Consider the following 22,835-nt stretch of genomic DNA (forward strand, 5'->3'; position numbering starts at 1 on the left):
AACTTAGAAGGCGACGTCTAGCACACAAATGCTAATACTAGACATAATGTAGTCACTGATTCAAGGATTTGAGTTTTCAAAGTTTTTGAATCCAGAGTTGCGGCGGGGAGATGATTTTCTTAAGACATTTTTCTTTTCCTTGATTGCTGCCCGGGCTCTAGGACGTTGGTAGATTCCACTTCCGGTCTCCCCGGAAGTTCCGCGCGATGGAGCGAGTAGGTGAGGTTTGACTGGCATGGCGGCGGGCGATTTAGTTGTCTGTGGCGCGGGCGCTTGTGAGGATCGGGCGCGCGTGGCTGCGGTGCTCTCCGCCCCGCGCCGGTCGTGGCTACCACAGTGCTTGCTGGGGGCTGCTGTCCGCACCTCCGTGCACACGATTCACTGCTCAGCCCGATCCTAGGTCGGCTGGAATCCACCCTGCGGTGGACGAGCTGCTTGGAAGTTATTGAGCCTGTAGCTTTGTTTTCTTGTCTGCAAAGATAATAATAATAATAATGATAACAACAATAATAATGACAGCAATAACAACAACAATAATGACAGTAATAATAATAGCAACAAAAATAATAATGATAATGCCTACTTCACAAGGTTGCTGGACGTGCCTGGTCGTCAGCACATAGTATTTGTCTTTAACTCCCCAGGTTATACAGATCCTGGGCCTTCCCCGCGCGTATACTCAGACCTAAGTGGGAAATCCCCATCAAAGACCTCAATTCAGGGCTTCTGGAACCCTATGGAAGAGAAGACAGAAAGATTCTAAGAGCCAGTGGGGATGGAAGATACCTAGGACTAGGTGGAGACAAAGTAGCACGGCTTGGTGCTCAGAGTCTCTTGTTCCCAGCGTTTTGCCTTTAGAAAGATACCCCGTACGGGTAACTGCACAGTACGTCTGCCAGAAATCACGATTCATTTTATAAGCTCGGATTTATTTGTGATGAATTTCCAGTCTCTCCACCCGTACCCAACAGAACAGAAACTGTCCCTGTCGTATTGTCTTGTTTTTATTAGGTACTCAAAATTAGAGTGCATATAACCTGTATGACAGTAGGCTAGCTTTCAGGTCTGTGCTGTTACATGACACAGATTGACATTATGTCAGGACAAGGTTTTTAAAGTTAACACAAACAAGGTTTTCATTGTGACATTTTCAGTCATATATATGTGTGTGTGTGTATGTATATATACACGCATATATATGTATATCATTGTACCTTGCCATTGACATATAAGTAACTGTCCCCATTATCCTCTCTCCTCTTGGTCTTTCCTCTCAACACAGCACACACACTCGCATACAAACAAGATTCTGCATCTGAGAGAAAACATGATGGTTCTGAGTCATTATTAGTTTACAGTTGAATAAAGCTCTGTGTGTATGTACACCACAGTGTATCCATTCCAATGTTGGTGGACATCAAGCTAAGTTCAAGAAAGACTACAAGGATGGCACGGCAAGTAAAGGCGCTTGTCGCCAAGCCTGACGCTTGTGCTTGGTCTCTGGGTCCCACGTGGTGCAGGAGCGAGCAGATTCCCACGTGGGTCACGTGGGTCACAGACCGCCTTCCCGTCAGGCGGCTGCTCCGCTCCCACTCTTCTTGCTTGCACGGGCCCAGTGGCTCGATGCTTTTGCCCTCAGTTCAGATTCCTAGTTTACTTTCCCCTGTATTTATTCCTTCAGATGCTCATACATAGGCTGACACGTCTTTGCCTCAGTTGGTTTCTACAACTCAAAGGCCACCTGGGAGACCCTGGAGACCAGGGCGTCATTATTGTCTACCTTCTGGCTTTGTGCATGTGTCTACAGGTGAGGCAGAACTTGGGCCATCTGATTTGTGTTTAACTGCCGTTGCCCAAATTGATACAGGGTGATCTGTCTATGACAGAAAGAAGTTTTTCTTTCTTTCTTTTTTTTAAAAAAAAGATTTATTTATTATTATACATAAGTACACTGTAGCTGACCTCAGATGGACCAGAAGAAGGTGTCAGATCTGATTACGGGTGGTTGTGAGCCGCCATGTGGTTGCTGGAATTTGAATTCAGGACCTTTGGAGGAGCAGTCTTCCGGCTGAGCCATCTCACCAGCCCCCCAGAAAGAATTCTTATTTAAATAATAATACTTAGGTTCAGCTGTAAGGTACTGGTTAGGAGCAACATGGATGAATCCAGAGGGTATCATTTTAAGTGTAGTAAGTTGGTGAGAGACCACATACTGTATGTGTGTGCATATTTATGTGTATATTTGCATGGTCCTGTGTGTGTGCAGGAGTTCCGTATGTGTACTCATGTAGGCCACAATTTGACGTAGGTATTTCTGTTGTCCACTTAATTTTTTTGGGATAGTCACTCACCGACCTTGCCTGTTTTTGCGAGGCTGGCTTGACAGTGACAGCCAGCTTCTGGGATTTGTCATCACCTTCCAGTGCTGTGGTTGCGCCTGTCTTTTCCATGGGTGCTGGGAATCTGAACAGCAAGCACTCTACCCACTGAAGCCATCTCCCTGGCCTTTGCAAGCTAGTTGATACAAGTCACCGTTGAAGACAACTTAGTAAGTCTGAAGTTGAGGAAGTGGAGACTGAACGTAGTGGTACTGAGGGTGGGTGGGAGAAGGTGGACGGGGAGAAGATAGCTGACGGATAGAGGGGTTCTTGGGCAGTAAAAATCTTCTATAATTGACTGATGAGGCTTACACACACTTATACTAAAACCCGTTGAACTGTACACATTAAATGGACAAATTGTATTTGTATTAATTCTGTCCTAGTAAAGCCTAAAAACACTGGGTTTCCAAGCTGACGCTTTCTTTGATCAGACTATTAAAATGTGGAGTTTTATGACTAAAACTTGGAATAATGAATACTGAGATAACACATTAATTACGAGAGTCCTAGACACACTAAGTCAGTACATTGGAAAGATTTTAATCTTTCTTTAGTATTGAAGAACTTTCCCAAATCACTTTAATTTTGCCAGTGGGATTTAGAAGTCATTGTAGAATTTTATACAGCATTCAGTGAACTTGTCCTTTAGAAGGGATTAGTGGGGCTGGAGAGGTTGCTCAGGGGTTAAGAATACTCTCTGCTCTTACAGAGGACTCAAGGTTGGTTCCCATTACCCATGTCAGGCAGCCACAGTCACCTGAGACTCCAACTCCAGAGAATCTGATACCCTTTTCTGGCCTCTATGGGAACACACACACACACACACACACACACATATACAGTCTCACACACACTCGCACACTCTCATACACACACTTGAACACTCTCACACTCTCACACACACACACACATACACATGTGCACGCACACACACGTACACATACACACTCTAACACTCATACAAACACTCGAACACTCTCTCTCTCTCTCTCTCTCTCTCTCACACACACACACACACACNCTCTCTCTCTCTCTCTCTCTCTCTCACACACACACACACACACACACACACACACACACACGCACGCAGCATGAGTCAGTGTGAGAAAGGTTGCTGAGAAGATGCAGCCTTGGCTTTCTAGTGTGTGCTCCAAGTGTTTCTGTTTTCCCCCAATGATGGCTCAAATCTAGGAATGCCTGAGGAAGAAAGGCAGGCGGGCCCTGTTCTTCCTACGAGTCTGGAATCCGACAGTTCAAAGAGGAGCAGTTGGGGGTTCTTGGTTACTGGGGTTGTTGGTGGTGCACTGCTGACAGTGTATGCTGTGGCCACACCATTCATCACCCCAGCCCTCCGGAAAGTTTGTTTGCCATTCGTGCCTGCAACTTCGAAGCAGGTTGAAAATGTTGTCAAGATGCTGCGACACAGAAGAGGACCTCTGGTGGACATCGGCAGTGGCGATGGACGGATCGTGAGTTATCCTAAAACATTTTAAGGTTTGGAACCAGAATTGTTAAACTTTCTGCTTTATTTTTTTCATGAGGCTTCTGCAAAGATTTGTCATTTGTGGCAGTTGGAAAAGTGTGTGTCTTATTTTGCGTTTGGCTAAACTGTTGTCCCACCAGCATGTGTTCAGAGTCCATTTTTCTGTGATTGATTTTTTTCCTCCCCTGAAGGAAAAGAACTCTAAACATGCCAGATAGAAAGGAGCAGTTAATTGCTAATTATAAAATAGTCTATTAGGATTTTTGGTCCAGTAAAGGTGGCATGATCACAAGAAACATGCTGAATCGTGGAGTTTAATATCTTTATTCTTTTGCAGCCTAGATGCTTGCTTTGTGTTTCTCTGTATTGGTTCGTGGGTGAGGAATGATTCCTGGGAGTTGGTAGAGAGTTAAGTAAGAACAGTGAAGCCCTGCTTGACTACAGATAGGAATTCAAAATGGGGATAACTGCATGTAGCTGTGGTCCCAGTAGTCAGGAGGCGGAGGCAGGCGGATTATGACTTCAAGGCTAGCCTCTTCTGTATACAGAATTTGGGTCACATGAGGACCTGTCTAAAAGGAAATTCAGAATTTTAGTGGCTTCAACATGCTGGGATCCCAGCCTGAATCTCTGAGTAAAGAAAAGGTCATGCCTGGCAGGTGAGTGCTTCTCAGTGAGGCACGTCCTGACAGTAGGGTGCAGACAGTGGGCGGAGCTTGTGTTCTGGCAGTATGAGTGTACAGACAGGCAGACTGCACTACCTTCACCAGTCCTGTGGACACTGGCTTGGTGGTGGAGACCTGAAATCCTGACACAGACACTGAAAAGGCTCTCCACATAGCTTCAAAAACATTTCTTATACTGTGGCAAAATGTTATGGACTATAATATTTACTGCCTTAGCCATTTTTAGTTGTGGGATAATAAATGATTCCCATGGTTCAGTTGTCTGCCATTGGGATGCGTTCATTGGGATGGGGCTTGGGAACACCTTCTCCTTCCATGCTAGAAGGCTGACTGGCTTTGTCTCGTGCAGGCAGCCACAGCTGCTGGGAGCTCATGAGGCTGTGGTCGTGGGGAGGTTATTTTTATTGCTTATTATCTGTTGTTGACTTTCATTTTCCCCTCTGCTCTGCCGGCCACTGGTGCAGAAATGTGCAGATTTTCAGCTACAGTTTGTTGTCACCTAGGGTTAGCTGAGCCAGAATCAGGGATACATTTGTCCAACATAGCCCCGAGTGTCTCTCTTCTGATACTCAAGGTGAAATCTTTGAGAAAATGGGGAAAACTTTGGGTTGGCCGTTGTCCTGTCAGATATACCATTTTTTACATGTTATCTTCATCAAAGGGGGCAATAGCCATTTTAAAGCCTGTATTACTTACTTGAAATAATGAGTTTCATTGTGAGACTTTGCCCATGTACGTCACACACTTTGGTCCTGTCACTCCAACCCAGTTCTCTTAGCTCCTGTCTTAGTTACTGTTCTATTGCTGTGATAAGACACCATGACCAAGTACCTTACAGAAGAAGAGATGGGGGGGGGGATACAGTTACAGAGGGCCATCATGGTGGGTAGCATGGCAGCAGGCAGTGTACTGGAACAATAGCTGAGAGCTCTCTTCTCATTGATGCGCAAAAGGCAGGGAGGGAGCTAACTGGGAATGGCTTGGGCTTTTGAAACCTCAAAGCCTGCCCCAGTGATATACCTCCTTGAATAAGGCCACTCTTAGTAATCCGTTCCAAACAGTTTCACTAACTGGGGACCAAGTATTCAACTATGGCCTATGGGAGCCATTCTCATTAAATCATTAAATCTACCATATTTCTCCTCTCCCTGATCCCTTCCTCTTTCCCAATAGACCTCAAGAAGTATCTTTTAATAGGATGGTTTAGGGTTATAAAGCATAAATAGGGACCTCTCATACAAGATGACTTTTCTGCTAACCCCTTGCCTCTGTCAGGTGATTGCAGCTGCAAAGGAAGGCTTCCCAGCGGTGGGGTATGAACTGAATCCGTGGCTGGTTTGGTACTCCAGATATCGTGCCTGGAGGGCAGGCGTGCATGGCTCTGCAAAGTTTTATATTTCAGATCTATGGAAGGTATGTAACAACTCTGGAGGATGGAGCTACAAAAGCTAATAGACCCTATTCATTTATAATTAGGATGACTGACAAAGCGAGTCAAGAGAAAACACAGTCCAAATGAACATTGCGTCGTAACAAGATGTATGCACATTTTAAACGGATGGATTTACCATAGGCTTCCTTCAGCGCAGAAGCTTCAAGTTTTGATAGAAGTCATATGAATGCTAAGAATTTATGACCAAGTTCAAGCAGTTTCATTTTTCTTATGAAAAAATGAAATAGTTCATTTGGAAATCATAGGTTATTCTTGATAAATATTTGGCTTCTCTGTGTGTGTTGCATGTTAAAAGACAAAGCTGGAAGATAGAGTGAAGAGTCTATGGTAGCTTCTTGTCCTCATAAGTGGGGGGAGTTTCCAAATATATTTGTATCTTCTTTTTTCTACAATATTTTTATTATTTGGGAATTTCACATCATGCACCCGAGCACACTCACCTCTCAGTCCTCCCAGGTCTGCCCTCCCTTTTTGTAACTTACCCTCCCCCTGCCACTCCCCCCACCCCCCCCCCCCCCCCCCCCCCCCCCCCCCCCCCCCCCCCCCCCCCCCCCCCCCAAAAAAAAAAAGAAAGAAAAAACCCCATCAGTCCAGTCTGTGTTGCCTGTATATTCACTGGAGCATGGTCATACCACCATGGTCGGCCTCTTTTAAAAATCTGAGTCTTTTCTGACCCTCACCTCCTCCAGAACCCCTCAGTTGTGGAGAGCTACACTTTAGTATCTTGTATCTGTATTCTTCAATAAAGCCACAGACTGTCTATTGTGTTAGGAAAGCTTCACAAAGTGCTTTTTCTTAAATAAGAATTTGCCACTTGTATCACCATCCTCGGCAGCTATGATAGCACACTTGGACTTTGTTTGTATTGTTTTCAGGCTCTATATAACTGAATGGTCTCCATAGAGTAAATAGGACTTTTATTGGGCAATAAGAGTTTTGGCTGGCAAAGCACTTTTAACCCATTTTTCAGCTGCTGTAAAAACCATTTTATTGTACTTTGAATGAACTGTTAGGGAAGAGGAAGACGCTACAATGTGAGGCAGGTGGCTTTGGGTGTTGGACCAGAAGCAGGGCAGAGTCCTGCCCTGAAGGAGTCCCCGTGAGGATGAGATGTGTCCCAGGATGCATCTGGAAAGCATTCACTGGTGTATGTCAAAGTACGTGTGGCAGTGTTTTCTTTTTGCTGTGCCTCTTGCGGCTGTTCTTTGGGGGACTGAAAACCTGCCCTCTTTCAGCGTGGGCTCCTGTGAAACACGATGCATGGCTTAGAATTAACCTGCCTTTGTTTCCATCTCGTTCAGGTCACCTTTGCACAGTACTCCAATGTCGTCATTTTTGGTGTGCCCCAGATGGTGAGTCTGCACCCCTTTCCTTGTGACCTGCTTCTTGCTGGCACGACCAGCTGCATGCAACACATCACCTCTTCTCACACATAGGCAGTGGTGGCTTCCCAGTGACTTTGAGGGAACATTGGATTTCAGTTCATTGGTTTAATGAGATACTTACAGACCTTCAAAGTTTAATCTTAAGGATTCAGCCACATTTTAAAACTTAGTTTCAGAGAAAAAAAAAATCTCAATGATCTCCCAAAGCCTTACCAGTCGCAATTTGGAAACTGCCTTATGCGGTTCCAGCAGTGAGTGTGGTCGGTGATTTTCATGGCTGCTCACTCGCACCCCGCCGCAATCACATGGGGAAGTTAATGGGATGCTCCCTTTGAATTGATCATTCCTCCAATTTTTCTGGAAGATAATTTTCAGGGTGGATGAGCATTGACTGGTTTCAATTTCCTCCAATTCGCAGATTTGCTAAAGAACTGAGTATTGAACTTTGATTAGCTATGTTCAAAGTGAAAATAGCACACTATTGTACTGAGCATGGGCCTCGCTCGCTCACTTGCCTTGCAGAGACGTTCAGGGGAGGATGCTTCATGTCACTGCTGGCTCAGACACCAGAGATAGCAACCCTCTTTACTTCTCAGACTTGTAATTGTAGCCATAATAATCTTGGCAGAATTAGATGTTTGATGAAATGGCGCTATATAGCTGATATGGTTTTTAATTAAAAAAAGGAAATTTAGTTTTTGTTGTTTTATTTTGGTATCTATGCCTTAGACTTTTGTTGATGCTTTTTGAGCTAGAGTGTCTCTGTGTAGCCTGGCTGGCTTCCACTTGGAGCAGTTCTCCTGCCTCCTACGTGTGGAGACTATGGGTGTGTGCCCCGAGGCCCAGCTATGCTCGGGCCTTTATAAACAGTGTTGAACTGCTTGAGAGATGTAGTATCCCCAGCTTGGAACTTTCAGTGTAATGGTTCAGTCTTGGCTTTGTACAAACCAGAAATGGCACTATTACAAAAGTGGCTGTGTTTATGTGTCTGTTAAGGTACCTAAGAGTAACTGTTGTAAAAGTGAAGGCAGGCGCGAGGTCTTGGTCCCTGGTCATTTAAGAACTTTCTTGAGCTGGGCGGTAGTGGCGCACACCTTTAATCCCAGCACTTGGGAGGCAGAGGCAGGCGGATTTCTGAGTTTGAGGCCAGCCTGGTCTACAAAGTGAGTTCCAGGACAACCAGGGCTACACAGAGAAACCCTGTCTCGAAAAACCAAAAACCAACCAACCAACCAACCAACCAAACAAACAAAAAACTTGCTTGGGTCAGACCTGGGCTCACACCTGCAATCCCAGCACCAGGGAGGAGGGTTATTGTGAGTTTGAGGCCAGCCTGGGTTGCAGAGTGAGGCCTGTCTCAACTCCCACACCCCACAAATAAACATAATTTGGGATCATAGACTTGATAGGGATTTGTGATGGTGATTACTACTTATAATGCTCAGCCTTTTCCTTCTAATATGTAATGCTTAGCATATTGGATGTAGGGAAGTAGAAAGTAGATTTCCTGGGTGTTCTGTGCTGGAGAGGTGCTAAGCTGACATGTAGGCTCCAAAGCCTTGCTGCCTTGTCCCAGCTGGGGGCAGCAGTGGCCTTTGTGATGCTGGGTGGCAGTTGCTCTACTGCCTGAGTCGGGACTGGTTTGCACATTATGTCAGGGCTGTTTCCTCAGGAGCAGCGGGAGTCTTGTTATTTTGAAAAATACATTTGCAATCATTGCTGCTTCTGCTGCATACAGACAACTCTCAGCCAAGTAATTTCAGCATTTCAGTGTTCCCTGAGAGCGCTTCCTTGAGCGGGAAAGCGAGGAGCAGTGGGAATTCACAGAGCGTTCCTTGTGTGCTCCATGTGGTGGGCTGAGGAGGGGCACAAGGAAGCTCATTGGGCTTTTGTTGAGTGGAAGGCTGAGTTTCATGTGCGGAACCCCCACTTTCAGCCCACATCAAACTTTACTCAAGTGGAAGTAGTGAGGGGCAGGAGAGAATGCTGGCTGGGAAGTTGGAGTACAGCTTTGCCCTCTCATAGTTGTGAGGCCCTGGGAAAGTGCTTACTGTGTATGTGTAAGGGTGCTGTTAACCACATCCCATTCTCTTGAACACTGGTCAGTACTCCTGTGGAGGAGGACATCTGGCATGGTAAGCCCGAAGCCCTGCCTTTGATGCCAGCTGGGTTATTCCTAGTGGCACAGTGCGTTTGTTAATAAGTGGGAATCAGTGCTAACACTTCAGTGTGTAACATACATCAGATTGGATGGTGAGTGCCATTTGGACCCGCTAAACACTATGAAGCATAAGCTTATGAACCAAGAGGTTCTTTTCAAAATGCAGAACAAGTTGGTTGGGCCTTTGTTTAAAACCCTCTGTGAGGCTGGAGATGTAGTTCAGGTGGTGGAGTATGTGCCTAGTGTTCATGGGTTTGGTCCCCAGTACTACAGAAAACAGATGTGCTGGCACATGCCTGTAATCCCAACACGTGGGAGGTAGTTCAAGGTAATCCTTGGCTACATAGTGTGTTTGAAGTCAGCATGGATTACACAAGTCTCTCAAATACCCCGCAAAACCAAAACACCAAACAAAAACTCTCTGTGACTTACTTGCTATCTTAGGGAAAAAGTTCAAATCTGCTGAGTGACTCAGACTGGCATGGAGTTGCCCCTGCCCACTTGTGACCTTGTCTTAGCCATTTTCCTGTTAGTTCTCTGCACAGGCGTTCATCTTGTCAGTCCTTGGACTTGGCTATGCTTCTCTCCATTCTTGTTGCCCTCAGGCCCACTCTGCACTAGGCCTAGTGAACGCCTGCCCCTTCCTCTGAGAAGCTGTTCATAGTGGTTCTTTTTGTAAAAAAAACAAAAACAAAAAACAAAACAAAACAAAATAAAAAAAAAAAACCCTTCTGTTTTATTTATTTATATGAGTACACTATAGCTGTCTCCAGACACACCAGAAGAGGTCATCGGATCCCATTACAGATGGCGGTGAGCCACCACGTGGTTCCTGGGAGTTGAACTCAGGACTCTGGAAGAATAGTCAGTGCTCTTAACCTAGTGAGCCATCTCTCCAGCCCCACAGTGGTCTTAATGCTCCCCACTTTCTACTGTGTGGCACCTTGATCCTGTCCTTCAGTGAATATTGTACACTGGGCTCTTCTGGGCCCGAAGACTTTGCTCATGTGCTCATGCAGTGAGGGTGGCTGCTGCATAGGAGACAGGGTCCCCTATCACTTATACATCAGTGAGTAACAAATACAAATACCCTGAGGGACCTTGACACCGCTTTAGAGGCAGTGGGACCTGGGAGAACGGAGCCAACAAATGAGGTGAACTAAAGTCTCATGCAGTGGGCCCCTTTATCCAGAGCCCCAGACAGTTTATACTCTAAGGGTAAGAAGGATCACATGAGCAAAGTTCCCCTGAGTTCACGCTGTATGCAGTTACAAGGACAAGTTACATGTGGCAAACCACATGAGGCCCATGTTCTGACAGCACTTTTACACTAGTGGAAAGATTATATAGTAAATGAGACACCCATGTAGAATACACCATATACTAGAGGAGAATAATGTGCTGAGGGGTTATTGGAAGCAGGGAAGGGGTAGGGCAAGGTTAGTATCCCTGGAAGGATACTGTCTGTGAGTTGTCATCTGGGCTGAGGACCTGCAGTTGTCCAGTGCTGAATGCTGTGCTGCTTGGTTGGTGGAGAGCAGTCAGTAAGTGCAGGTGATGAGGATGATGGAGATGAGCCAGGGAACAGAACCGGTACATGAAAGATGCTGGTCCTTCTACGGGCAGGAGCTGTTGCGGGTAAGCAGAGGGCGTAGGGACTGGCTAGGATAGAAAAAGACCATCACAACTTCATGGAGGTCAGACCCGAGACATTAGAAACTGGGAGACACCTTAAGTGCTCTTTTGGGTGTCCAGGTGACAGACTGAGACTCAGTCTCAAGTGTGTTAGCTGGTGAGATGTCAAATTCCAGCTTCTCTGCAAAGAGAAACTCAAAAGCAGTAGTGGGCAAATCCAACATTGGTGAGAGACAGAAGAGTCAAGGCCAGTTACTTCTTGTCTTCTGCTTCCTGGATGTTTGAGCCACCAGAAGCTGAGCTGGGGGAGAGAGGTACAGGAGGAGCCCTCTGTAGCAGCTCAGTATGGGCTCCTGAAGTCACTCTGGAAGTGTTGGGTAAGGGAGAGCCTAAAGCTCAGGTGTACAACCGTGGGCAAGCCCAGGGGGCAGGCAGACCTCAGGGGAGAGCCGCCCAAGACCTGCTGAGCTTTGTCTTGGAAGTGAGGCATAACCCGCCAAGGCTTCAGGGTATCGTCCTGGTAAAGACGCCCTCAGTCTTGGAGCCAAGAGGAAGAGGAATGAGCCTGTCAGGTCACGTGTCACACTGTCAGCCATGGGCCTGCCTTATGCCTTTAGCTGAAGAATTGTTGGAATATGATGAGTTTGTGTCACTGTGAAACCCATAATTGTATGAATAATTTTGAATTCTATTAGGTAGGCATAACACATCAATGCTTCTCTTTGTGTGTGATATCAGGACAGATTTGATGCATATTTATGTGTAATTTAGTCAGTTAATTTCTTATGATTGAAATAGCTTCTTTCATTTTTAGGTTTATCTTGACTTAGCATATGACAGTCACTCTGAAATAAGAGGAACTAGAAAAGAGAAAAGAATAGTAATGTGAATACGTTTACAATTATCTTTTTATGAACAAAATTACCATAAGAAACCTGATATTTTGGAAAATGCATGTTGTCTCATGTTTTGTGTATTTAATTTTTCCCTCAAGGAATAATTTCTTTTTTTAAATCTTTGCCGGCCACTAGAAGAATAGAAATCTTCTCTCCTTAATGAGATTTAGCCTCTTGCTATCAAGTCTAATGACACATTAGAATTTTGGCTTATTCTGTTCATGTCATGGAGGTTCTTCCGAGCCATTTTTATAAGATGTTAGTCAAGAATAAGACCTTTACGAGAGCCCTGTCGGTCTCTCTGTCTTGCTGTGGTTACTTTTAGAGGGAGTAGTTTTTGCTTAGATCTTCATTTCTAAGTATCATTTTTCATTACAGGGAACCAGGAATCCTTGAGAATTGCTGATCTAGGGTTGCAGAAAGGAAGGTAAAAAAGCTTGAGCCAGTGTTTGAGCCAAGACATAAGGAAGTACTTAAACTATTGAATGGGAGTGTTTCCAAAGGCTGAGAAGCCAGATGCAAGGGATGCCCCGTGGGCAGATTTGGACAGGTCGAACATTAGGATAGGCAAGGCCAGCAGTGAGCTATGAGTCACTGAGTGAGCCATTAGGACATGGACATTCCTATTTGCCACAGACAGATGTTGCAGGCAGGGAGACAGAGGGACACAAGAAGGGAAAGCTCTTCCTTGCAACAGAATCCTAACTGTCCATCCAGAGGACAGATGGAGGATTGAGCTATTGTCACTTTGAGTCTTTATGGTAAAAATTGAATTCAGTCAGAATCCTCAGTGGATGCTACTTGTAGGGCAGAGGTGGCCTGTGAGTAAAGGTGCTTCCAGTGGTCTACAGCGGGTCACTGAGGGTAAAGGGAAGGCAGCAAGTACGTTACGGAGGTACAAGATTCACCCTGATGGAGGGCCTGATGAACCATCAGGGCAGAAGGGCCTCCTGGATTGGTTCACAGGCTTGCAGCAAGGCCATTGCCAGAGACCCACACGCCATGCACTGAGCCATCAGGAATAAATATCAGGGGAACCTGAGGTGAAGGTCATTTTGGCCATTGTCATGGAAGACAAAGAAAGATAGGAACTGTTCCAGGTCAGAAGGGACTGAAGTGGGCGTGTAGCTCAGCGGTAGAGCCCTCCCTGGACTGGCATGTACCACAAGACAAAACATACAAAACCAAACAACAACAAATAAAATTAGGAGACCAAACAACCCATATGGCTAAGCAAGAGCCTTACTCACTGCTGGCTCCTTGGGCTGTGCCGGACATCACTGGATTGTTCTGGGGTTACTGAGGGTCAAGTGGCTTGCTTCCAGGGGTGGTCCTCACTCGGACTGTGGAGGAACAGGATTGTTCTGTAAAGAGGCAGAGTTCAGGGAGCCAGAGTGCTGTGGTGAGCAGTAAGGCAGCGAGCGGTAGAACTCTGCCCCGGGTGGATGGCACATAGGTCTTTTCTCAGGATCTGCAGCTTGTCTAAAATTTTACACCATCTCAAAATTAGTTGAAAGTAGAAAGTGAAACAAACAATTTTAGAAGGTGAAGGTTTTAGTACATTTTTTACAAATACAGATAATTTTAAATAGTTGCTAATTTGTTGATGTCATTAAAATGTCAATACTTTCAGCAAATATTAAAGGCACTTTATTTGTAGGTTGGGTGATAAAATTAATAGAAAATTGATATAACCTATATTTAGAAATTCGCCGTTATGGATGTAGAGGTAGCTTAGTGGGAGAGGGGTGCCGAGCACGTGTGAGGTTCTGGCTGCACTTTGTAGAACTGACTACCTCCAAGGGAGGACATCCATCATCAGTATGTTGTAAACATATTATAAAGTTATTTCTAATGGATAGAATGTGGTCTACCAATTTTTTTTCATGGTCTGATTAAAAGATATTTCACAGACTCTAAAAGCTGGGTGGTGGTGGCTCACGCCTTTAATCCCAGCACTTGGGAGGCAGAGGCAGGCGGATTTCTGAGTTCGAGGCCAGCCTGGTCTACAAAGTGAGTTCCAGGNCTACAAAGTGAGTTCCAGGACAGCCAGGGCTACACAGAGAAACCCTGTCTCGTAAAACCAAAAAAAAAAAAAAAAAAAAATGTTGATGCTACAGTGTACTGTTAATTGTTGAGGAAAAAACCCAGCTATAGTAATTCTGAGATAATGCCAGTAATATGGTATATCCCACTTTAGAGATGTTAAAAGTGTAGGACAATATGTTTTAAACACCCAACACATGCTGTGTTGGAGTGCTTAAGTAGGTAAGTCATTTAAAATAGTATTTTAATTGCCACATCATGATTTTTGTCAGAAAAGCAAGGATTTATGACATGTATCTGCTGAGATAGGTTATTTTATGATGGGTGCTAGAAAATGTCCCTGTAACTGCCGGTAATGTGTCTTCACGTGTTAATGGATTGCTTGGTAAGTGTCTGTGCCTGCGGTGATGTGTTTTGTCATATGTTCAGGGCCTTTGAAGTGCAGAAAGGCATTTGGAAGTCTTCCCTGTCAGTGTTGAGGGGACCTAATGGCCGTCCCTCTCCACAGATGCCACAGCTGGAGAAGAAGCTTGAGCTGGAACTTGAGGACGGAGCTCGAGTCATTGCCTGTCGGTTCCCGTTCCCACGCTGGACCCCAGACCACACCACTGGAGAGGGCATCGACACCGTGTGGGCCTATGACATGAGTGCTCGGAGAGGACGGGGAGGGCGGCTGAATCGGGAGAAGAACCTCTCGGAGACAGTGGGACTGCCGGCCTCCTCATCTGAGACACAGAGCAAGCTCCTTGACGTTGAGTGACAAGTCACCACTGCTCGTCTTCCGTTCTTGAGAAAATGAACAGAACTCAGAGAGCCTTTTAAGTTTAAACTCTGCTGCTTTTTGAAGGGCAGTTTCACACGGCCTGGGGTGGCCTTGCATTTGCTGAGCATGATGACCGGGAACTTCTGATCCTTCCACTTCTACCTCCCCAGTAAAAGGTGCTCCTAGTGGGACATCCTGGATAGGGTGCATGAAGATATAAGTACGAGACAGTCTGTCTGTGGGTCAGAAGGTGTCGTCTCAGCAGCATGGTTTAATGGCTCGGGTGAAGAGGACAGGGCACTTAGGCAAATACCTGCAGTTTCCTGTGGTTTTGTTCATGACTGAATTTCTGTTGTTTGTAGCTAAATTAAATTTCTAAAGAGAGTGCCATTTAGATTTTATAACTCTGACAAGGAGTGTTTTACCCTGAGGCTGGTGCTTACTCTACTGCATTGAGTACGTACAAGTACAACTGTGTGCAGATGAACCGTGTAACACGCACATGCCTTAACTTTGGGGGAGTTGTGATAAATTGCACATGGCTCTAAGTGACAGCGTTGCGTATTTTAGTGTCATTGTGGTACTACAATCTAAGTGGTACTATCTCAGATCTGATGAGGCTTTTTGGGAACATCCTTGGCTCAGGGAGAAGGGAGAAGGTTAACAGTGGGTGACTGGCTCTGGCTGGGATCCGTGTGGCAGTCGGTAAGGGTGACTAGGGAGTGAGCTTGGAATCTGAGCCGAGGTCCTGTTCCCTGCAGGAGGCCTTGGACAGTGACTTACTGTCTCTGAGCCCTGGTGTCTGCCACCAGGACAGTGACACGCTGGACATGGGTCTGGGGATCAGTTTTTAAACCTACCCACAGTCTTTGCTCTGCCAACAGTATTTATGCTTTAGACACTGTGGGAAAGGCTGTGCAGGGAAGTCACAAATTATTTCTGCTAGTTACTTCTCTTATTTTATGAGAACAGCCATTTATTTAACATTTCTCACTTACGAGAAAAGACTGATTTAGATAGAAGACAAGTTAGAGAAAACCTTTGCGTGTGAGTAGTCAGGCTTCATAGATCTGAAAAGTGAATACTGAATGGTGGCAGCTCAGCTCATCTGCTCTTGTCAGAGAAAAGATGGAACTCCCCTCCCACATCTGGGATCTAAATCCCACAGGTCCTAATGGGACTTTCATGTTAAAAGATGGCTGAATATTTAGCTAAACTGATGAAAACAGGAACATTTGGTATTTTCCTTGTAAGCAAGGACCAATTGGGGATACATGCATTTCATTTGCTGACTGCTGCTCCCCTTAGCTCTCCTGGCCTCGGGTTTTCCTGTGAAGGCAGTTCTGTGTGGCTCTCACCTCCTGCTCTAGCTGCTGCTGTGATATTCCAGACACACTGAGAAGGGTCAGCCCTGCTCCTTGCGACACGTATGTGGTGAGGAGATGTAGGGTCTTTGGGACCTTGGAGGTATTTCACAGATTTTTATATGTGTTTCTGATGGGTTTGTAAAGGCATCAAACTCTAGTCATTTATAACTTACCTTTTCCCCCTTTTCCATGGTGAGAATCAATGGATGTTCAGTCCTGTGACCTCAGAGATCCATAGACGTGTACTGACCAGCTTCTTGGAAGTCGTGAACTATTCTTTAAGGTGCTGCTTTGTTAAGTAAACAGTGTGACAAGGAACTTCTGTACCAGGAGGTATGGCTTCTCCTCTCTGTCTAGTTTGAATTTTTATCAGTTAGGTTAAGGACACTGATCGAGTTTGTTCAGGAGAGCTACTATGATGTCAGAAATAGGGTTCATGTCTAAACAGATTGGGACAGGGACCAATGACAACTTGATAAAATTCAAAGCTAAAGAAGCTAAAAGCTCTTGGGAGAGCCCTTGCCCGGCATGTGCAAGACCCAGGGGCACCCCCATTCTTACAGGTTTTGGTCCAAGGGGTCCTGACTAATCAGCCTGAGTCCTCGGTGTGCTCCTCCACCCCTGGTCTTAGGCTGTCCTTTGGAGAGCATTGAGGATCCTGGGACAGATGTAGACAAGGAGTCCAAACCCAATAAGAAATGTGCTCCATGAAGTCACCTGAAGTAAGGCTTGCCCTGCATCAGAGTTTCTTCCTGTAGACAGAAAGCAGAAGCTGGACGGCCACTTGGTGGGGATGTTGCAGAAGCAATCTTTGCAGCATGTCTGAGTTACAAGACAAACCAAAGTGATGTTTTTGGTTTTTTTTCCCCCCACTTTTCATAGGGCCTCCTGAATCATTCAAACAGACCTCTAAGGTCTGTGTAATAAGGTGGCGTGTAGTTCTGATAAAACCTCCCATCCCCACAAACGCAAACAAAGTGGTCACAATCTTGGGATGCTGATGAGTGAAGTTAAATTATACCAGAACAGCCATGAAGTCTGGAGCTCAGAAATGCTGGGCTCTAAACTTTTGGGAAGTGGTTTACTACAATGGTCAAAAGCTCATTTAAAAAACCTTTTTACAGTAGTGTGTGTGTGCACCAGGGGGAGTCAGGAGTTATATTACACACACGTGGAGGTCAGAGGACAACTTGTAGGTTAGTTCTCTCCTACCATATGGATCCTAGGGTTCAAACACAGATCATCAGTTGGTGACAAGGGCCTTTCCTTCCTGAGCCTTTTGCCGGTCCACAGACAAAGCGTTTGAATCCTCTCGTCAGTGCAGTTCACTAATGGCTCCTCATCGTCCCTAAAGGGATGCTGTCTACTCCCAGCCTCATCAAGAGAGCAGCCATATGGAGAGCAAACATCCTTCCAACCCTTCTCTGTCGGTCAGAACAGAACTGAGTATCTGAACCTGTGCATACTGTTGGCTGGTGGACTGCTTGCTAGCAAGGGGCAAGGAGCTACGTGGACTCCATGTTAGATTAGGGAACATGAAGACTGGGCTAAAGGCCAAGGTCAGAGGAAATTCAGTTCTCACTGGAAGGACAAAGCCAACAGACTTCTGAGCATGTCTTGGTCCCAAGTGGGAGGGGCCAGCCCACAGGACCAGAGGCCCTTGGGAACAGAGCCCAGCCTGCCCTTACTGGTTAAGACTAAGTGAACTGTTTTTGGAAGGATTCCATTTAGAAAATAGGTAATTTTTAGGACCAATGAAAATAGTACTTGCCCAAACAGGTATTAAACACAGGGAACCTAACTTATTATCCTTAAAGACACTGTGGGCCGTATACTTAAATAGGAAGGTGGATATTTGTATAAAGGAAAGGGCAGCCGCATCTAAATAACACAATAATGTCTCTCAGCTTAGAAACCTCTAGTGGTTTGAGAGTCCTCTTAGGCAGAACACCTTCCTGTAGATTGAAGTGCTCTGTAATAATGACACATTATGAGTCTCCTGGAAGCGGCACACTTGTGACTCAATGAACTGATGCAAATTGAACATGAACAAAAAGACCATATAACTTTTATAGGTGGGGAAATTAGATGTCTTATTTTTCTAATTTAATATTATGGCTCGAACATTATCCAGGAAGGATTGATCAGACAATGGCTCATTGATCTCCGGGTTTAATCCAAGGGTGGAAGGGAGACGTTGAGTTAGTTTTCTTCTCTGTCATATTGCAGGACAGAGTTGCAAGCAGCAGGTCCAGGCTGTTATGAAAAAACAAGCTCTAGAAAAGTCCCAGCAAACTGCACCCAGTGCTGCAATTTTGCTAGATACATTAGGTAGTGGGATACATTGGGGTCTTGTAGGCTTTGCTTTAAATTCAGCTCTGCGGTGTGTGTGTGTGCATGTGTATATACATATATGTGTATATATGCACACATACTTGTGTATGTGTGTGCATGTATGTGTGTGTGTGTGTGCGTGCACGTGCACACATCTGTGTACATGTATATGTGTATATGTGCACACATGCTTGTGTGTGTGTGCATATATGTATATATGTGTGTGTGTGTGTGTGTATATGTGAAAGATGCGACAGTTAACAGAACGACAGTGTGGCAGAAAGCATTAAACTACATCCCTATAAGTAGCAGTTGGCAAAGTCACAAGGCAGGCAAAGCTTTTGGCTTGGTTTGCCATATTGCCTCTGTCCTCTGCCTGTGCCCAGTCCCTAATGTGCTACAGATCATTTTATCACGTGGCCTCTTGTTCACATATCCACTTAAGTGTTAGATTACTTAATGCTATCTTCTAAGGATATCTATGCAGTGCTTAATCGAAGGTGTTTGCATTCTGTCAAAGAATCTCTTTAACATAGATTTGATCTTGGTAAGGCTGAACAAAGTTAATTTTATAATGGAGAAATTTCACATTCTTCTGCAATCCCCGCTTAACCACACTGCATCCCCATGGCAGCTTAGAAGAGCAAAAAAGGCCCAGGTGAGGTTTCTCTTCCTGAACATGTTAGTGATGAGAAATCTGTAGCTGAGAAGCTGATGATTGCTGTCATGTGTTAACTGTCCACCACACACCTTACACACAGGGGAATCTCACAGATGGGGGGCGGGTACACAGCTGTAATTCCACACTTGGGAGAGAGAGGTAGAAGTTCAAGGTCATACTCGGTAACATAGTAAATTCAAGGACAGCCTACATTACATGAGACCTTGTTTCAGAAATACGGGGAAAGAATGACATTATGTGATTTCTGCAGTGGAGACATGGCATTTCTCTTTTGAATAAACTAAGGCATGCAGTCAGTGACACATTTGGCAAGGCACATGAAATGCTTAATCTCCTGATCCTGGCTGACAGCAAAGATACACGTTTTCCTTATTTGCACTCCTTGGCCAGGTCACGGGGAAGACACTGCTGCTATGAGCCAATCCCTTTGACTGCATGAGCTCAGATTAACAGCATCTGAGCAGCTCCGAAGCGTGGGTTCTAAGGCTCTTTGAATCGGGCTTCTCTTTGGTAGGCAAAGGGTGGTCCTTGATTGAAGGCATATGCCTAAAGGATAAGGTCGCAGATCTAAGAGACGTCTCCTCCCCACTTTATAGAAGGTTAGTGAAGCCATAGCTTCTAGGATCAGAATTGCTTTATAGCTTTCCCTCTCAGACACTCCGGTGCAAACACATCACACGTTAGAAAATCAGCATCGCGCATGCATCGCGCATGCGTCGTGCATGCGTCTTTATGAGCTGGAGCTGCCATGGTAATATATACAGACTGGGGGTTGAACAGCAGAGACATACTCTAGAGACAGGCTAGAGTCGAACGTCCAAGTACCGACAGGATTGGTCTCTCCAGAGGCGTCTCTCCTTAGCCTATGGATTGATTACCTTCTTGTTGGGTCCTCACCCTAGTCTGCTCTCCTCATAAGGAAAACAGACAGATTGGATTAGGGTTCACTCTAATAACCCTATTTAAACTTACTCATCGTGTGTGTCTGTGTGATGTGCATGTTGGGGATATGCATGTCTATGTGCCGGTATGTGCATGTTCCTATGGAAGTCAGAGGTTCATGTTGAGTGTGTTCCTCTCTGGCTCTCTTCACCTTATTTCTTGAGACAAGGTTTCTCACTGAGCCTAAGTCACGGATTTGGCTAAACTTGGCAGCAAGTCCCAGGTGTCGTCCTCTCTCTGTCCTCCCCACACTCCCTGGCACTAGTGTTAGAGCTGTTAACTTTCATGTGTACTCTTTAGATGTATGTTAGGAGTCCACTCATGCTTGCCCAGCAGCTCGTGCCTTGAGCATGTTAAACTGCCTCCCTAGTCCTTATACACCTCTTTAACTTATGTGGTGGTCTGAATATGCTTGACCCATAGGGAGTGGTACTGTTAGGAGGTGTGGCCTTGGTGGAGGAAGAGTGTCACTGTGGGGGTGGGCATTGGAGGCCTGCTATACTCAGGCTCTACCCATTGTAGAAGAGAGCTTCCTCTTAGATGCCTGAGGATGCCAGCCTCTCCTGGTTACCTTTGAATCAGGATGCAGAACTCTCAGCTCCTTCTCCAGCACCATGTCTACCTGCATGCTGCCATGCTTCCTGCTATGATGATAATGGACTAAACCTCTGAGACTCTAAGCCAGCCCCAATTAAATGTTTGTCTTTATAAGAGTTACCTTGGTCGTGGTGTCTCTTCATAGCAATGGAAACCCTAACGAAGACAACCTATTTATAAACAGTGTCAGACCCTGAGAGAGAGAGACTGGGTGTTAGAGATCAGCGTGTGCGTTTGGGAGCATGATGGTTAAGCCTCATCGTCACCTAGGCAGGATTTAGTATCACCTAGAGAAAAATCCTCTAGATGGATCTGTGAGGATGTTTCCAGAGAGTTTTAAGTGAGGACCCATCCTGGATGTGAGCAGAGCTGTTGCATGGAGTGAAGTCCTGGGCTGAGAAAAAACAAAAGCAAACAAAGGTGAGAATGAACAGACAGCAGCATTCACCTCTCTGTGCTTGGTGACTGTAGTTGTGCTGTGACCAAATGCATCAACTGCTTCAAGCCCGGGCTGCCACATATTCCTCAGAGTGATGGGTGGTTCCTTCACACTGTGAGCTACAATAAACTTCTTACCTTAATTGCTTTTGTGAGATATTTTTCACAGTGGGGGGTGGGGTGAAGGTAGCCAGGATAGAAAATTGTTACCAGAAGTGGGGTTAATTGCTGTGATAAATATGATAAATTCTTATCATAGAATTTGGATCTTTGAAATAGGTTCTGGGATGGATATAGAAGAGTTTGGGGCTAATAAAGACACAGACTGCTGTAAGCAGAGGTTAATGGGCCATTCGAGGGGTGGGGCTTAGGAGACCGGAGTGTGGAGAGACACAATGGTGAAGACCTGGCTTGTGAGGGAAGTTTCAGAGGGGAACAAAGACCCTTATCAGGAAGGAGTGACAGGCCATTTGTGCTCTATTCCAACAAAGAACCTGGCTGAATGCTGCCTGTGTCTCAAGAAACAGACTAAGGCTAAATTAAAAAGTAATGGACTCGTTCCATCAGCAGAAGAAATCTCAGGGCAGGAGAGCATCCAGACATTGGAGTGACTATCACTCACTTCTTTATCCGGGTTGACAGAGAGAAGGAGCAACAAGTGGAGCCGAAAATGAAAGATGTGTAGGTTGGTGGGGAAGGAGTGAGCTTACACTGTGGAAGGACAAGGTAAATAGGAAGTCAGCTGCTGTTGTTGGAGAGACGAGTACCACACTGAATGAGAATGTCCCCACGCTATTGGACATTTGAACACTTGGTCCCTAGCTGGTGGCACTGTCTGAGAGACTTACAAGGTGTGATCTCAATGGGAGAAGCACATTGATGGGGTGCAGGCTTTGACAATTCAGAATCAACACTCTGCTTCCTTCTTGCCATTCAAGAGGTTAGCGCGCAGAATCCTGCTCCAACTTCTCTACCATGCCTGCCGCTTCTCTACCATGAGTGGACTCTTATCCTTCTGGAGCCATAAACTTCGGTAACTTAGCTTGGCCAAGTTTTTATCACACATGTTTTTAAAAACAGTGAGCATAAGCACCATTAAGGAGAAACTGTTCACTTTGTATTGGGCCAATAGGAGAAATCTCCTGTTGTCCAGTTGTCAAGAATCCACCCTTCTGAGGCTCTAACTTGTGAGAATGCAAATTCATTTGAATGGAGAGAACCTGAGCTGAGAACAGGACCACAGAGGATCCTTGCTCAAATACAACTGCCTAGGCTAGTGTTGCCCCAGGTTAACTCTTGAGGGCACGCAGATGCAACTCAGGGGGCCAGGGTACATCTCAAGCTGCCAGCAGAACTTGGGAGTCTTATCCACATGGGCAGGTAACAGCAGTGTTGCCTTAGTTGGAATACATTTTACTATTTGTTCGACTTTTTTTTTTTTTTTTTTTTCCGAGCTAGGGTTTCTCTCTGTTTCTCTCTCCTGGCTGTCCTGGAACTCACTTTGTAGAACAGACTGGCCTTGAACTCAGAAATCCACCTGCCTCTGCCTCCCGAGTGCTGGGATTAAAAGCATGCACCAGCACGCC

The 22,835-nt window shown here is 45.5% G+C and overlaps 1 protein-coding gene across 6 annotated transcripts; it reads left to right on the forward strand.

The window, feature by feature from the left end:
- Positions 1-165: 165 nt before the first annotated feature.
- Positions 166-15,290, forward strand: Atpsckmt (ATP synthase c subunit lysine N-methyltransferase). Of its 6 annotated transcripts, none has more exons than XM_021183134.1 (7): positions 166-219; positions 1,682-1,807; positions 2,344-2,548; positions 3,573-3,850; positions 5,826-5,963; positions 7,305-7,355; positions 14,635-15,290. In XM_021183134.1, the coding sequence occupies exons 4-7, from the start codon at positions 3,575-3,577 to the stop codon at positions 14,884-14,886; spliced, it is 717 nt and encodes a 238-aa protein (XP_021038793.1). In that variant the 5' UTR covers positions 166-219; positions 1,682-1,807; positions 2,344-2,548; positions 3,573-3,574; the 3' UTR covers positions 14,887-15,290. The 6 variants fall into 6 exon arrangements, with proteins under 6 accessions (XP_021038793.1, XP_021038794.1, XP_029325394.1 ...); XM_021183135.1 differs by having other exon boundaries at positions 2,424-2,548; XM_029469534.1 differs by lacking the exon at positions 2,344-2,548.
- The last annotated feature ends 7,545 nt before the right edge of the window (positions 15,291-22,835 follow it).

The sequence above is a fragment of the Mus caroli genome, chromosome 15, assembly GCF_900094665.2.
Source record: "Mus caroli chromosome 15, CAROLI_EIJ_v1.1, whole genome shotgun sequence".
Classification (NCBI taxonomy): domain Eukaryota; kingdom Metazoa; phylum Chordata; class Mammalia; order Rodentia; family Muridae; genus Mus; species Mus caroli.